The 16,233-nt window shown below is 35.5% G+C and overlaps 1 protein-coding gene across 1 annotated transcript in view; it reads left to right on the top strand.

The window, feature by feature from the left end:
- LOC149811868 (putative E3 ubiquitin-protein ligase ARI8) overlaps positions 1 to 16,233 on the top strand; it is a 77,417-nt gene that overhangs the window by 22,392 nt on the left and 38,792 nt on the right. The window contains exons 6-11 of the mRNA XM_089992558.1: positions 1,373 to 1,477; positions 1,576 to 1,664; positions 2,329 to 2,436; positions 2,527 to 2,617; positions 2,717 to 2,806; positions 3,781 to 3,828. Coding sequence (XP_089848684.1) covers positions 1,373 to 1,477; positions 1,576 to 1,664; positions 2,329 to 2,436; positions 2,527 to 2,617; positions 2,717 to 2,806; positions 3,781 to 3,828 — 531 coding nt within the window. The remainder of the gene's footprint in view (positions 1 to 1,372; positions 1,478 to 1,575; positions 1,665 to 2,328; positions 2,437 to 2,526; positions 2,618 to 2,716; positions 2,807 to 3,780; positions 3,829 to 16,233) is intronic.

Raw genomic sequence — 16,233 nt, 5'->3', positions numbered from 1 at the left:
GTCTAGAGCTGGGGTTAATGCTAAGTTAGAATTATGGAGACAGACATTGGAAGCTAGAGGTTTTAAGTTGAGTAAGAGTAAGACTGAATATATGGAATGTCGGTTTAGTAAGCAACGAAGTAGTGATGGGAGTGTAGTGAAGCTTGGTGAGCAAGATATACCGGTGAATGATTATTTCAAATATTTGGGATCCATCATTCAAAAGTATGGAGAAATTGATGGAGATGTAAATCATAGGATAAAGGTTGGGTGGATGAAATGGAAAAGTGCTACTGGAGTGCTGTGCGATCGTAGAATGCCATTGCGGTTGAAGGGAAAGTTTTATAGGACGACTATTAGACCCGCTTTACTATATGGTACGGAATGTTGGGCTGCCAAGAGACATCATATTCAAAAAATGAGTGTAGCTGAGATGCGGATGCTTAGATGGATGTGTGAAAATACAATAAAAGATAAGATTCGGAACGAAGAGATACGTAAGAAGGTAGGTGTTGCACCCATTGAAAATAAGATGCGAGAGAATCGTTTACGGTGGTTTGGACATATTCGGCGAAGGCCTAATGATGCTCCAGTTAGAAGGTTGGAGAAATGGGAAAATATATTAGTTAAAAGAGGTCGGGGTAGGCCTAGGAAGACTTGGATGGAGATGATAGGAAAGGATATGAATGCTTTGAACCTCACCGAGGACATGGCGTTGGATAGAAATGATTGGAGGAAAAGGATTCATGTGGAAGACCCAAAATGAATTTCTTTTTTGGTTCATATCGCTGACCCCAATTGTTTTGGGATGAAGGCGTAGTTGTTGTTGTTGTTGTTGTTATGTTTGATTGGTTGCTCTGCTCAATTACCTTTTTCTTTTTCTCATTTAGTTTTTAAGTTCTTATTTTGCTTATGCTGGGAACTGTGAACATGGAGGGTTCTTTGGAGTTGTCTGAAATGTACATAGAAGCTAAAATGCTGGTGCAGTGTTTTACTTTTTGGCTAAAATTAAATATGCATAAGCATGTCAATATTATGTTCTGTTACTGTGTATTTACAAGGTTGCTGCTAGCACAGACATTTTTTTCCTTCGGGCATAACCTATGCAAAGTTACTAGGTGGTGACAGTGAAAAAGTTATGGAACAATTTTTTTTCTTAAATCTCAAAAGATCTTTACTTAAGTTGCACAGTGGAAATCCTTTAATCTGTTTGCCCAGTATTTCTTATTGTCCTAGTTGTAAATGCAGATGTTTGCTTAGTGGGGACTTTGATAACATAAATAAATTGCTGCAAAAACTTAGAAAATAATTAGAAAAGAAAACTAAACATCATTCCAAGTGAGGTTTCTTTTTGTTTTCCGTAACCTTTGATTGTCCTCTTTTGTTTTCATAGACCAAATGGTGTCCTGCTCCAGGCTGTGAGTATGCTGTGGATTTTGTTGCTGGCAGCACAAACTATGATGTTACTTGCAGCTGTTCTTATTATTTCTGTTGGAAAGTAAGCGTGTTTTTGAAATCATTTATGCAAGTTTTTTATACTCTGTTATTTGTAAATAAGAAAACAAGAAATTTTAAACCTTTTCAAACTATATACAGTGCACTGAGGAGACACACCGTCCTGTTGACTGTGACACCGTTGCCAAGTGGGTCTTAAAGAACAGTGCTGAATCGGAGAATATGAACTGGTAAGGGAAAACATGTCGATGAATTTGCTGCTATGTTGGTGTTTTGTTGAATCAATCAGATTTTTTCAATATGGAGCTGCAATCAACTGAGGTCTGTGGGCTTTTTCTTTTCTCTTTCTTTGAAAATGGAGAACTGGCCCAACAGATGCTAGGATGCGACAATCCAGGTGTCAGGCTACACCTGTCACAACAGGCTGGATAGTCTTGAACCATGAAGTTTCCTTTTTGTTAAACCAGGTTGTCCAAGTCCGCCACACCTTTTTCTTTTTTGTGTGTTGAATGAGAGACCATCATAATGCATTGTTACAGTCACACAGGTGCCACCTTGTGACCTACCTGAATGGAGGAGTTGATGAATCTCCTTTCAAAAAAATAATATTTTATAGAAAACAAAGATTGGGGTCTTTTAGAGAGAGGCACCCATTCTTATCCAAGTATTAGGCACCTTTACTTAACTCAACCTTTTGTCATCAGCATAACTGTTACTTGTAGATAGTGAGAGCTTCGTTAATAATTTTCATGTCTTAGCTGGATGAGTTTATATTTTCATTGGTTTTTCATATAAATTTAATTGTTTCAAGTATCTGATGGATAATGTTTTACTTTGAGCCTTCTTCCTTTGCCATGAGCATAATGTGATTAACAACTCTGATGTAATATTTAGGATATTAGCAAATTCCAAGCCCTGCCCAAAGTGCAAGCGACCAATTGAGAAAAACCAGGGATGCATGCATATCACTTGCACACCACCTTGCAAGTTTGAGTTTTGCTGGTGAGGCATTTCACTTGTTAATTTGAGATGACTTTTAACTTAAATATTTAGTTACTATTCTTTATTTAAATGACATGTTGCGATTTGCAGGCTTTGTCTTGGCACATGGTCTGAACATGGTGAACGAACTGGTGGTTTCTATGCATGTAATCGTTATGAGACTGCAAAACAGGAGGGAGTGGTATGGATGTTTCCTTTGTATATGCATGGTATAAAAGATTTTTATCATGAATTGGGAGTGTGACCTGTATGTTGCCCTTTTTACTATGCCGGTTTTCAGTATGATGAAACTGAAAGAAGAAGAGAAATGGCTAAAAATTCGTTGGAGAGGTATACCCATTATTATGAAAGATGGGCTACCAACCAGTTGGTATGTACAATTTCCATATCTCCATTTTATTGTCATCATGTTTAGCATTTTTTCATTTTTTTTTGAGAATTGCATTTATTCAATCTTAGATACATCTTTTTGTGTCTTGGAAGTCCCTGGCCATTATTGTGTTGTATTAATTTCTTAATTGTTGGTCTTCAATTGCATGTGAAATTTTCATGGATATAGGTCTTTGTTATTGATTCTTTGTTTTTTATTTGGAGAAGGTTTTGCATTCTAGTTGGTTTAGGTTAGTTTATGTACATTGGATAGACATGCATGCATAACCATTCAAGCACGTGTTTTGTGAACGTGCCTCTGTGTGTGTGTATTCATATCTAATCAAGCATCTGCTTAAGATAAAAGTACACTCGAGGACAATAAATGTCATAAAGGACATGGATGCCTCACTATTTACATGGTTAATTCATAAGGAGGCCCAATCTTTGGTGGATATGCCATTCATTGACCAGAAGCTCAACAAAATTAAGCTCATCTAAGTGGTGATTTTTTGTTGTTCTTCTCTATTGAACACCTGTTGCTGTGGTGATGAATACATGGTGCATGATGTTGCTGGGGCCTTCACTTTGATATCTTTTTCATCATCCATTGCCTTCAACAAAGAGCTCTGATTGACTTATGCACCTAGTGTTTTTAGACATGCATGCTTCATGCAATGAAGCTGGCTTTTGGAGTGGTTTTGGCTTGGTATCATTGTTAATTGGGATATCCCACTTTTTGATTAGATCTTTGGTACATGAATTATGTTTAAGTTTATTGCAAATGAATGCCTTCTCATACATTAAATACACTATTATATGACTGGTTTTCATGTGTTGCACCAAATTATAAACTTTTATTTTTTTTCTTAATAGCTTGCATTTTTATACAGAACACAGGCATGGTGTCATGCCTGATAATCAGTTGTTATTATGAGTAATCCATGCTTCTAAAATCGTCTCCATTGTTTGCAGTCAAGAGCAAAGGCACTTTCAGATCTGCTTCAAATGCAAACTGTTCATGTAAGTAGTACTTTGGGAACAGCTGCAATTATACCTTGATCCTCTAATGGTATGCTAATCGGCAACACAATTCCTTAGAATCACTCTATAGAATGGAGTTTGTGTGGATTGAATGCAAATCTCTCTCTCTCTCTGTATCCTGAGCTTGTACAAATTGGTTATCAAACTCCAGGTAGTAACTGTAATCTTAAATTTACCACCCTCCATGCTTTTGGGAGGGAATAACATGGTTCTTAACTCTAGCTCAGAAATATGCTCTTAGAAGTGTTGAGTTGGAGTGGAGCAGTCTTGGAGCAAAATTCCAGTTGACATTGTGATATGACAAATTACGGTAAAGGGAAAATGTTTTATTTCTTGGCTGACATTGTAACACGTGGAGAAATATGATTGCAGACTTTGTTTTGATTATATGTAGGGGAGAGCTCTTGCAGGGCTAAATTCAGTTTAGTTAAGGTAAGATATTGAAAATTGAGTGGGATCTAGAAGAGGCTTACCATCATATAAGGTAAGCTTAGTGGAGAAAGCTAAGATAGTTGATAGATAAACATTGGTCATGTGAATGAGGTCAAGCATATATTTATGCTCAGTCAAATACAAGTTTGCAAGAGTCATAGTGGCCTCTATGCCCAAAAGATAATGTAAAGTGCCCAAATCCTTGATCTAAAATTCATCATCCAACCTCTAAATAATCATATTAACTTGAGTTTCTAAATTTTTTATTATAAGAATGTGATCCACATATATGATGATGTAAATTATAAGATCCCCAGTATGCCTTAGAAATAGAGAAGTATCAACCTTAGAACCAACAAATCCATTGTAAAGAAGAAAATTACTCAACCATTGAAACCATGCCAAAGGGCCTATTTAAGACCGTAAAAAGCTTTATGCAATTTGTAGACATAATTGGAAAATAAGGAATCAATAAAACTCTATGGTTGAGACATGTATACTTGTTCAAAAAGAAATACATGTAAGAATATATTGTGGACATCTAACTATTTAATTACCCATCAAAGAGTAAGAACAAACAGTTAGGCTAAAAGTTTCAAAATAATCTAGAGCCTCCTCTTAGCCAACCTTTGGCAACCAACCAAACAAGGTTACGATGTACCCTCCTCTTGACTCATTATATCCATTTTGAGCCAACGACATGTAAGATGGTGAAGGGTGAATAAGAGATCATGTTGCATTGCTCAAAAGTGCATTAAATTCATCTTCCATTACTTTTCTCCATCGACCATCTTTTTGGGTGTAGCAGGTAGATTCAATATGCTGATCAACTTCAATGAGCAAGACAATAGGGATAGGATAGTAGCTGGTAAGGTAAACTTTGGGTTTGAGAGATCTGATTTGGGACCTAGTAACCATTAGATGAATCCGATCTAAGGGAGGAGGTGAGGGATATGGGGAAGAATCATGAGTGGGAGAAGGGTGAATAGGAGCAGGTGAAAGAGGGTATGTAGCATTCAAGATATCGGGTTTAGGGTGGTCGAGTGGGGGAGGCAAAGGTGGAGATAGATTTAATTATGCAAAGGGAACATGTAGGGATATGGGCAGTGTTGTGAAAAGCATTGAGGAGTAGCGAGGCGCTCCACCAAAAACCGAGGCGAGGCATAAAGCGTAAGCCTCAAATTTTTTTTTGAAAACTTTAAAAAAATTCTAAAAAAATATCTAAAAATACAAATAAATGAAGAAATGCTTTGTTGATGAAATAACAACCAATAAGAAATAAAAAATCTCAAATAAGTACTAAAAAATACGAGATTAACATATAAAAGTAACTAAAAACTGATTATATAATTGGAAAATATATGAGATTAACCAAAAAAAGTTAAAATATACTAAGAAACTTATTACATAACTGAAATAACTGGAAAATATATGAGAATAACCTACAAAAGTTAAAATATATGAGATTATTCTAAAAAATATGAGATTAACATATAAAAGTAACTAAAAAAATGATTACATAACTGAAAAATATGAGATTAACCAATAAAAGAAAAAATATACTAAGAAACCATTTACATAACTGGAAAATATATGAGATTAACCAACAAAAGTTAAAATATATGAGATTATTCTAAAAAATATGAGATTAACATATAAAAGTAACTAAAAAACTGATTACATAACTGGAAAATATATGAGATTAACCAACAAAAGTTAAAATATACTAAGAAACTGATTACATAACTGAAATAACTGGAAAATATATGAGATTAACCTACAAAAGTTAAAATATATGAGATTATTCTAAAAAATATGAGATTAACATATAAAAGTAACTAAAAACTGATTACATAACTGGAAAATATATGAGATTAACCAACAAAAGTTAAAATATACTAAGAAACTTATTACATAACTGAAATAACTGAAAAATATATGAGATTAACCTACAAAAGTTAAAATATATGAGATTATTCTAAAAAATATGAGATTAACATATAAAAGTAACTAAAAAACTGATTACATAACTGAAAAATATATGAGATTAACCAACAAAATTTAAAATATATTAAGAAACTAATTACATGACTGAAATAATTGAAAAATATACGAGATTAACCAACAAAAGTTAAAATATAGTAATATACTAAGAAACTTCTTACATAACTGAAATAACTGGAAAATATATGAGATTAACCTACAAAAATCTTTTTGATTATGTCTCAGAAGTCTTGTTGTAAAATTTTTTTTTTGAGCCTTGAGGCACAGAGGGCCGCGCCTCAAGGTGAGGCGTGCCTTTTGTGCCTCAAGGCGTGTTTTTGATAACACTGGATATGGGTTTAGGTTTAGGGTTAGCAAAAGGAACATCTTTAGGTTTTTCAAGAAAGCATGACTTGGCTTTAAATGGAAATTCGTTTTCATCAATTATGAAAATTGTGGCCAGACTTTTCCTGGTCATCCTAGGCAACTTGGTTGCTGAGTGGAGAGTAGTTGACGTTTACATACTGGCCAGAAACCAGGCAATGACATAGTTGACATCAGAGTTATTTTTCTTATTTATTTTATTTTATTTTATTTTTTGGTTTTATTTTGCTTGTTCACTGCATTGTAGTTCTAGTTGATGCCTAGGTGGACCTAAGTGACCAGCTGAAGTTTAATGCCTATGATTTGCTAGGTGCTTTTGACTGCATAGGAGCAAATACCTACATCTTTTGATATAGAAAATCTAGACATCCATGCAATAGCAAATAGGAGGTGCATATTGTATTTCGTAGAACTTTTATGGAGTCACTTAAATTGGCTAGCTGTGGAAAACTAACTTGTCCAAGTATGTAGTGAATAAATAATACAATACCCTATAATGTTATTCCCTCTCTCAAAAAATATAATGTTACTCCCACTATCAGTAAGAAATGTTGCTGCTATCCTACGTCACATGGATATGGATGCGGGAGCGGGAGCGGCACACGATGTGGATGCACTTTGTACGATACGATAAGTTTCAAAAATTAGGTTACAGGGACACAGGTGTACACACACATCGATGTATGTATGTGTATAAAAAAACAATCTTAAATCACTACAGCTAGGAACATCGAACAATGGAACTAGGTTGAAACTGGAATGTGATGTAATTGATGACAAATTTTAAAAGAAAAAGAACTCAGGCGAACACAAAATATGAAAATGAGATCATAAAAGAAAATAAGCAAAGTTAATGACACAATGTTGACTGTGTCCATAAAGTGTCGTTTCGCGTCCATGATGTGTCCGAGTGTTGTGTGGTGTCAACATTGGATACACGGGCTAAATGAAGTGTCTGTGTGACATAGCTGCTGTCTCTTCAAAACTGGATGCACTAGGGATGGTTTATTCATGGCTGCCTCTACTTTTTATAGAGGCTTTAAATCATCTATTGATTGTGGAATTGCAGATTCAGACATCTCTTGAACCATATTCTCTATGATTGTTTATTGTCTTGTATGATTTTCACCTTGTTCATTCTTATTACATAAGCCAGACTTATCTTGTTCATTATGTAGGGAGGGTTCCACACTCCCTCCAATTATGGAGAGCCTTCTTTGTGAGGAGGAATAAACATTTCTTGGTAGAAACAAATATTGGACCATGTGATTGTGATGTAAATGTAGGTCTTCTAAGATCATCAAATATTAAGGTATTTCCAAGGTTTTAAAACCCGTGACTCGGAACTCGACTCGTTCTTTATTGACTCGTGACTCGGCGGGTCAACTCGGTGACTCGGACTGGGTTTTGTTAACTTTTGATTTTAAAAGAAAAAAATATATAAATTATCATTTAAACATATAAAAGTTTGTAGAATGACTTAATTACTAGTGTAATTGATTAATAAGTAAAATAACATCAAGTAAAACTATATCTAACTTATAATTACTCATCTAATAACAAGAAATCGAACAACCAAGCAAAACAATAATTCAATATTTCAATAGAAATAAGCCCTAAAGTAAAGTTAAGTTAAAAACTTACAAGAGTAAGAGTAAAAACTAAAGATAATCATAATTGAGCAATCTGCCAATGCATCTCAGCAATCAACTTTCGCATCTCAGCAATAACCATACTAGACCCATGGCCATATAACAAAATTACAAAGTTCATAAGTATAAAGTTAATGGTCATAATACAATGACAAAATCAAATTTTAAACATCCAAAATTCATCCACTTTTACAAAATATGATATCTCAATTCTCAAGTCAAGAGTCAATGACTCAAATCTCAAATAGAGGCGAAGTGCTATTATTTGGAACTTCATTTGAATCAATTTTTGAGTTGGAAGTAGAAATTAATGGTTGAATTGGAGTACTAGTGGTTGCATTTTTCCTTGCATCTTCATTTTCAACTCCATCACCATCTTCGTCATCAATAAGATTAGCTTCTTCAATGTTTTCAACTTCCATCTCCAAGTCTCTTAAGAAATCCTTCATTTAATAAAATATGACACATTTGAGTTAACATGCAATAGAGAAAGACAAAAAACAAAATTAAATTTTTTTTAATCAAGTTAAAATATCAAACAAACTTTTACGGTTTTACCTCATCTCCATCTAAAACTCCTTCTTGCATGATCCATTCATCTATTGGTGTTTGCAAATATATATTGTCCAAAGAAATTGGGTCAAGACGTGTTCTCTTTAATTGCTTTTCTCTCAGACGTAAATTATAATGGACAAACACTAAGTCATTAAGTTTCTTTTGAGCTAATCTATTTCTTCTCTTAGTGTGAATTTGATCAAAGGTACTCCAATTTCGTTTACATCCAGATGAAGAACATGTTTGACTAAGTATACGAATAGCAATTTTTTGAAGATCGGGGGCACATATTCCATGCATTTTCCACCACATTGCTGCATAAAGCCAAAACACACAAAAATGAAAAGTTGATTAAAGAAATATTCTTTTGCACAACACAACAATAATGTTAAAGATAAATCACCTGGCTTATGCTCATCTCTAGTCATAACAGCTATAGAAGTACCAAAATCTGCACTTGCATCTTCAAATAACTCAAGTTGCTTGCTTGCTCTTACTCTAGCTGAAATATTTGGCTCCAACTTCTCAATACATTTAATTAAACCACGCCTTACTTCAGGATGCTTTGTGAATTACATGAAATAGTACAAATAGTCAAATACATTAAATTGATAATTGATAATTGATAAAAGAAAGTTCATATTCAAAATTTAAAATAATTAATAAAAAGATATAAACAAATACATACCTTAGAAAATTGTGGACTATAGTGGTATTTGGGATTGAGATAGTATGCTGCAGCATGAAGAGGGTGATGAAGTTGATTTTTTATCAATGTCCTTTGTGTTGTATCTTTCCAACCATCAGCCATAATAGAACAACCCATTTCAGCCCAAGACTCCTTGTATTCTTTGAAATAATCATCAATTTTTTTAATTTCTTCTTGTAACAATCTTTCAGAAATCTCAGATGAAGAAGGCGGCTTCAATCCCATTCCTACTGAGGAACAAACTTCAATCATCTTCGTAAAGTAAGGAGAATTGGCTGCGTTGAAAGGAATGACTGAATGATAAAAAAATCTCGCAATAGCTGAACATAACCTATCTCTAGCTTTTTTATCCAAAGCTGCTTTTATTCCAAGTTGTTTCATTGATGGAGACCCTGCCTTCACTTGAACAAAAGCATCAAGATTATGCTTTGGGGCATCATTCATCAATTTTTTTCCCTTTATATATCTTTTCTCAGAAGACTCATCACTTTCATCTGACAAGTCCATATCATTATCATTTACTTCAACAAAGGAACCAATCTCATTTACAATATTTCTCTTATATAATTTGTGTTCCTTAAATGACTCCAAATTCTTACGAATTTTTTTTCTTACAGATTCTTCGACTTTGTCACATGGTTCCACCTCTATTTTAATACCAGCAAGATGATACTTAAGTCTATTAATGCCACCACTCATTTGTTTTGTACACCAAGTACATTGTACCCTCTTCTTTTTCTTATCAAGTGGTAAACCAAAATCCCACACAGGGTCCTTTCCTTTAGTGAATGTTATTGGAGTCCTTGAAGATCCTTCTTCTGACATTTCTTTGATGATTTGATAAATCTAAAACTGTTAAATTTGAAAAGTTAAAAACATAAGTACGGTTAGTAGATTATGCACAAATCCACCAAGGAAAGTTAAAAACATAGTGTCATACAAGTATAAAACTAAAACTATACATGGTACACTACATAATGCACACAAACTGAACATTGTATATGCTCATCAACATAAGCAAGTTATCATTTTTTTTTACTATTAACACTAGCACGATCAAGTTATCAACAACAAAAAAAACCATTAGAGCATGCTTCATTGCCAAAAAGAATAAATAATGGATCCATGCTAATTTTTTTTGTCAAATCTGTTTGGTTAAAATAGCGAAAGAAATGAACTTGATCAACGTTCACACATAATACATGTACACATGTATCCACGTAATCAAATTACACCTTTCCTTTTGCATTTTGTTTCCCTGAAAATACTGGTTGCTGAGATTTTACAAATGCATTTTTTGGTTAAAGTCATGACCATCAAATTGATACTGTTTGAGAGGAGCTTTTTCTTGTCCTTTTTGTAAAATTATATAAATAACCCTGGTGATATACAATTTATGTAATCATGTGGAAGTTCTCAATGCAAAAATCCAATGAACTTGTCATATATTTATTAAAGGTTGATGAATTTGACTTGCAGTATTTGTGTGTCTGTGCCTAGTTTTCAATGTGTATCCCTGATAACAATTCAGCTCCTGAAGTCATTAGAATTTCAGTGTGCAGGGTTGTATGTGTACATGCATGGATATACAATATGTTTATCATATAGTGATTCAGATTGTCCTTGGACACAATTCTTCCAAGCATAGAGGGCCAAATGAAAGTTTGGAATTTGATGGAAGGATTTGAAGTCACATGATTTGGTGTGGAGAAAGCAAGAACGTGCTGTAAAAATGAGCACCTTTAGTTTGGATCTCTTGGAAGGATGAAAGATAAATTTCATCGAATCAAAAGCAAACACATGATAAATTAGCATGCTTTGAGACAATATCGATAGCGTGCGCCTCAATACCTAGAGCGTGCGCCTCGCCTGTGAGGCATACACTTCAAGTACTGAGGCATACGCCTCACATGCGAGGTCGCAGCACCCGAAGGACCACCTTGAATCCTTGAATCCTTTACAAAACTCGCCGAAAAATCTTGCCGGAAATTATCGCAGCGGCAGAAAGAAACACAAAAGGGGAAAATTTGAAAAAACATACCTGGAGTCCTTGAAAAATGTTGCCGATGCACTATTTTTGCTGGAGAAGACACGTCGGAGCTGCGACGATGCCTTATATTCACCGTCGATGTGCCTTCATCGGCGTCACTGTTCACGCCAAAGTTAATGTTCGCGATGCAAATACAAAACGCAAAAAAATAAACACTGTTCACGCCGGCGTCACTGTTCACGTCGGCGTCACTGTTCACGCCGGAAACTCCTTTCTGGCGTCGCTTTTCTCGCCGAAGTTCCCGTCGGATGGCTGGAGCAGCAACCGCACCTTCTCGGCTTTTCCTCTCTTCAGTCGAGGGTTGAACACAATGAACAGTGAAAACCTAAAGGGTTTTCGACTTTTCGTTAACAACTTAAAGGGTAAAAGAAATAATATTGCAAAAATGCCATTAACACAAACCGTCCGAGTTGTCCGATTATATTTGACCCATGACTCGTCCCGAGTCGTGCGAGTCCTCCAGCGAGTTTTGTAAATCCGAAAACGACAGAACTCGCCCGAGTTCTACGTGACTCGTGACTCGGCCGAGTCAAGTCGAGTCATGCCTGAGTCTTGGCAACCCGAGTATGCCTTACCGGGTTGACCCGCTGGAGGGCCGAGCCGAGTCAACGAGTTTTTAAACGTTGGGTATTTCTTACATGTACAAAAATGCCCTTTACAAAGAATATAATTGACCCATCTATCTTGAATGATGAGAATGCCCTCATACACTAATGCAATGAACAACTGATTACAAATGGATCTAAATCACGAATCTTTAATGGGTTTCTGGTGGGTGTGGATATCGGTGCTCTGAGCACCATAGCATTACTCGCGTGTGTGTGTTCATTGTCTTATGACCTATGTAAAGATATTTATTTACTCTCTCTCTCCCTTGTGTGTCTCCTTTTTTGGCACTAGTTCATAATCAGTAAAACTAGTATTATAAAATGGCAGTCAAAGGGAAATCCTTGATCAGTCAAGTCTAAATCTAGACTATGTTCCCTATGCTTATTGAAAGCTATGGACGGTGCCAACTCTTTGGTTTTTGCTGAAATCAGTTTCAGTAAGAGGGGCAATATATGTCATTGTACCCTTCGTACATTAGCAGCATTCAATTGATTAAAATGATTAAATGTCCTCAAAATTGTTGGCATTTTTTAAAATACGAAGTTACTTTTTAAGGTAAAAAAGTTTCATTTAACTTTTCAAATTAGATTTATGAATAGTACCCATTGTTACATTTTGGAAAGTGTCTTTGTGTAACGCCCCAAAATTTTCTAACTTGTAAAATTTGAAAACATTTAGAGAAAACCTTTCAAATTTCAGGGTTTGGTTTTAAAGACGTCAGCGGAAGCAATTTCGTTTTAGAAAGGAAAACAAGTTGACAATTTTGGGCACGTTAGCTTACAAACCAACCTTATCCACAAATAATAGCCAGGACGCCAACAAAAAGAGGGTGATCTCGAGCCATGTTGCATCACGCCATCGACTGTCTGTAAAGACCTACTTGCCACCTACTCATGAAATGGGTCAGTTTCATAACAAACTGGTAGGTGTACAAATAGACAATGCAGAATAAATAAAGTAAGACATCACAAGATAAACAATTTATTTCATTGAAAGCAGTAGTAGCATTTGTAATTGCGAGAAATTAAATATGAGCAACATATGCAAAAAACATTTAAACTGAAGGAAACACAAGATGTAAGCAACATTATAGGTAGTTAACTAGCACGGTTAGCTAATTAATACAAGTAAAGAACTACATAAGTAGTTTAACTAACAAGTGTAATGCCACAACAAGCATGAACAATTTAAATAACAATGAGAACAGGTTAATTTATGTTTCGATATTAGCTGACTTTGCGAGTACGCACAATGCACAAATCGTAGAAACAACTGAGAGTATTTCGGAGGTCTATTTGCCATGTATTTTCAATACCCCAAATAGCTAGTTGAGTCCGCTCCTAAGGGGATGGTCGGTGACCGAGAGAGAATTCTCCAAAGGCCACTCGTTCCAATGGATGCATCCAACTTCTGCAGAAGTGCCTGAAAGCTATCTTTTGTAGCCCATTTTTCCTAACTCTGATGACTGGGTAAGCCTAGTCTTTTGTCCGTAACTGCCATTAATAGTCTGTCCATCAAAGTTTTTGTACCTTCTCGTCCTCTCTTTTAATGGGAGTTAGCGGTTCGAATGAGTGCGTCAGGTATTAGTTAACTGAGGACCCATTCTGCATGCTCTGGTCTCTTCAACCAACTCGAGCATCTTGCATGTGAAGGCGAATCATCACCATTTATGTGATCTCCACATTATGTTATTTGCACATTTCGTGGTTGCCACAACTCCATCATCCAATCATCGTAACACAACCAGACCTACCTGTCCAAAGGTACGACCGTACTTGTCCAAATGTACAACTACCATAAAAGGGTAATATTTAATATGTTGCAATTCATTTAGTTTAAATTTGACATGCATTGCTCTTTGAGCATTTGTCCTGTTAAGGCGAGCATCATTATTTTTATTTATTTTAACAGAGTGCTTATTACACAACTCGAGGTGCTCAACGACCTCTCATACTACTCATTGTAGTGAACATACCGTACCTGTCCAAAAGGTCCGTTGATGATAGTAGATCATGGGTTTTACCAAGGATAACCCCAACATTGCGTTTCGTATGACATAAAATCAATAATATAACTTGGCATGCACAATCACTACGAAACATGAAAATCTCAACCAAGTCTTGGGATCGTCATGGATCCAATCCTTCCTTCCGAGTAACTGACTCGAGGTAAAATTAGTTGCATCTAGAAACGCACAGACGGAACACAAGATAGAACTAATACTAGCAAATCTAAGCATATACAGTACGACAGCAATACGAAGCAAGTAAAGGAAATTAATGGCAGAAAACTAACTGCAGAACTAATCTATGCATGCAGAATTTGGCAACTACAGGCAGCATGTAATAAAGACAAGTAAAGAACACAAGTCATATAAGTATCATATGTCATTATCTCAATTTCTTAAATCTTTATTTAATTCATCCAGAGTCCCCGTACAAGAACGTGAAATTCTTTAAAATTAGTGAAGACATCGGATTTATTCTTAATAATGTAAACCCATGTGTATCTAGTAAAGTCATCAATAAAAGAAACATAGTAAGAATAGCCCCCTTTGGACATAACTTGTGCCGGTCCCCATACATCAGAATGCACAAGTTCAAAAGACCTTTTTGATAGGAAATTACTATGTGAATATGGAAGAGAGTGAATTTTCCCAAGAATACAATCATTGCATGTAAATGTATTTGTATTACAAAATTTTTCCAAAAATGGAAAGAAGTACAACTTGGAAATACTAGGGTGTCCAAGTCTCTTATGCTAAGTCTCAATATCTTTAGATTTAACATGATTACAAATGATTTGGATGGCAAAGACAAAAAATCCATATAATAAAGGTCCCCGCTTCTATGGCCTTCCCCAATTCGCTTCCCGGACCGAAGATCCTGCACATAGCAATGGGTTGGTGAAAAAGAGGCATTACACTCAAAATCGGTAATTTGAGAAACGAAAAAAAGATTTAGATTAAGTTTTGGAATAATTCGGATTTTGGGAACAAAAAATTCTTTGTTTTGGTCATAAGTTTTCTCAAGATTTCCAATGCCTTCAACATTCAAGGATGTTCCATCGGCGGTGGATACATATGATTTGAATTTATTGAGACTTGGTTTTGACAAAAGTGATGCATTTGGAGTCATATGGAAAGAGGCACCCGAGTCAAGAATCCAAGAAGTCATACCTGGAAAGGAGGAGATGGCGTCACCGGAAGTGGAAGGTGAAGAGGATGATGTAGAGGAGTTCGTCTTTATAAATTGTTGAAGAGTTTCGGTTAGATGAGCGATGGATTCCTTTATGTCACCATTTTTCTTTGAATCTTCATTGATGATTGGAGGAATTTCACCCACGGAAGCCACCTTTTTGAATTTAAGGCAATCCGGACGAATATGGCCCGGTTCATTACAATTATGACAAATGATTTTTCTTCCTCCACCACCATTATTCTTCCAAAAATGTGGTGGTTTATATGATCTTACATTGTTGCCGGGTCTAGACACGGCATGTACTTCATCAACATCTCTTTTCAAGGCCAAACGGGTTTCTTCTTGACATAAGTCGGCCAAAATGTCGCTTAGAGGAGTAGAGGCCCTATGAAGAAGAGATCCTCCAAGTTGCTCAAATTTGGGACGAAGCCTATGAATAAATTGAAAGAACCTCTCTTTTTCCATTTGCTCTTGTCTCATGGCAATAGCACTTCCTTCCCATTGCGGTTTGAGAACAAGCTCATCCCATAAAGAGGATAGAGCACTATAGTAGTCCCTAATACTCATATCACCTTGCTTGGTAGCTCTTACCTTTTCTTGTAGAAAAAAGTGCCTAGCAAGGTCTCTTTGGGTGTACATGCCTTTCATAAAAAACCAAGCTTCATTAGCCTTCTTGAATTTTGCAAGATTTGCACAAATCTTCAATTCGACATTATTCATGAACCATGCTAAGATTTTAGCATGCTCACTTTCCCAATCTTCTATTTTAGAAGAGTAATCAAGAATAGTCTTTTCTTTTTCTTCTTCGTT

This window comes from Nuphar pumila, chromosome 17 (genome assembly GCF_984573655.1).
Source record: "Nuphar pumila chromosome 17, dmNupPumi1.hap1.1, whole genome shotgun sequence".
Classification (NCBI taxonomy): domain Eukaryota; kingdom Viridiplantae; phylum Streptophyta; class Magnoliopsida; order Nymphaeales; family Nymphaeaceae; genus Nuphar; species Nuphar pumila.
This window is presented reverse-complemented; position numbering and strand designations above follow the sequence as displayed.